Genomic DNA, 1,276 nt, shown 5'->3' on the forward strand with positions numbered 1-1,276 from the left:
GGTGGCTTATATAAACAACGTCAGCATTAGAAGAACATTTGATGAGAACATAAAGAACCACCTGTGCATTCTGCACATAATATATCATAGAGCACTTACAAGCAAAAAACGAGAAAAAAGAAAAAGAAAAACAAAATAAGCCATCTCTCAATTATGGAGACGTCCAGAACAAACATCTTTTTTTTCAGAGTAGAGAATTTACAAGAATACACACATACACACATTTATAACTTTTTAAGACATTTTTTCTGTCCAATTAAAATCTGCAAGAGTGAAAACACCATAGCACTGATGAGTTGTTTTTCTTTTTCTTAAAAAACAAAAAAACAAAATCACATATGCGTTCTTTTTTCCTGCTCTTACGCGTGTCCTATTAGATCGTTGACGGGGTAATAAATACGAGTATTTCTTTGTGCTAGCGGATAAATGGGGACGGGGGCTCTCTAGCCGGGAATAGTTAAAGCTAGTTTAAGGCAGTTATCCCTGTCAGCCAAAGGGAAGCTTAATTGTCCTGAAAAAAAAAAGAAAAATAATAAACGAGACTAAAACAAAATGGAGTCTCGTCAAATACATCATAAAACAAGTGTCATCAACAATTCAATGTGTCCAGCAAAAAAGGTTTTGAAAGCAAAACAAAATTGTACAAATTCACCATGTGTCATTATCTTACAGATTAAACTTTGAGCACAAGAAAAAAAACGGAACAAAACACAAAACCAACATTTTTAGCTTTCCCTCCCCCTTGTTCAGTCAGCCCCACCCCATCCCTGCTTCCCCACAACCCCCCCCCCCCCCCCCAAAAAAAAAACATCATCCACCCTCCTTTGACAGTATAGAAAAGGTCTAATACTTAGGGGTGAAAAAATAAGACAAAATAAAATAAAAACACAAGATAAGAATCACTATTTAGAAAAACTAAAAGAAAGCGGAGGAGGAGGAGAAGGGTGGGTGTCCGTGTCTGCGTCTCCTCGCCTTGCTTGCTTCGCAGGCTTCCCCCCCTCATGAGCTGCTGGGGTTGGGGAGGTCGAAGACGATAGGGGGGTTGGTGGGCTGGAAGCTGACCGTGCACACCGACGCGTTGACGAACGTCGAGAATCCGTCCGTCATGATGCCGTAACCTGCCGCACACACAGAGAATCACAGTCAGAATCAGGATATTAATCAGGCAGCCACACTTCAGTATGACAGCAATTAGACTCTGGTAGATGTTTTCGCTATTAAGATATTGCATGGACAAATACACATTAATATGTGCAAATATACATAAATATGTATG

At 39.7% G+C, this 1,276-nt stretch overlaps 1 protein-coding gene across 2 annotated transcripts in view; it reads right to left on the reverse strand.

Annotated features, from left to right (window-relative positions):
• Positions 1-813: 813 nt before the first annotated feature.
• Positions 814-1,276, reverse strand: part of mpped2a (metallophosphoesterase domain containing 2a) — a 102,097-nt gene continuing 101,634 nt past the window's right edge. For both annotated transcript variants that reach the window (XM_063188965.1, XM_063188966.1), the window contains exon 7: positions 814-1,118. In XM_063188965.1, coding sequence (XP_063045035.1) covers positions 1,000-1,118 — 119 coding nt within the window. In that variant the 3' untranslated portion in view covers positions 814-999. The remainder of the gene's footprint in view (positions 1,119-1,276) is intronic.

This window comes from Engraulis encrasicolus, chromosome 22 (genome assembly GCF_034702125.1).
Source record: "Engraulis encrasicolus isolate BLACKSEA-1 chromosome 22, IST_EnEncr_1.0, whole genome shotgun sequence".
In the NCBI taxonomy this organism is placed as follows: Eukaryota; Metazoa; Chordata; class Actinopteri; order Clupeiformes; family Engraulidae; genus Engraulis; species Engraulis encrasicolus.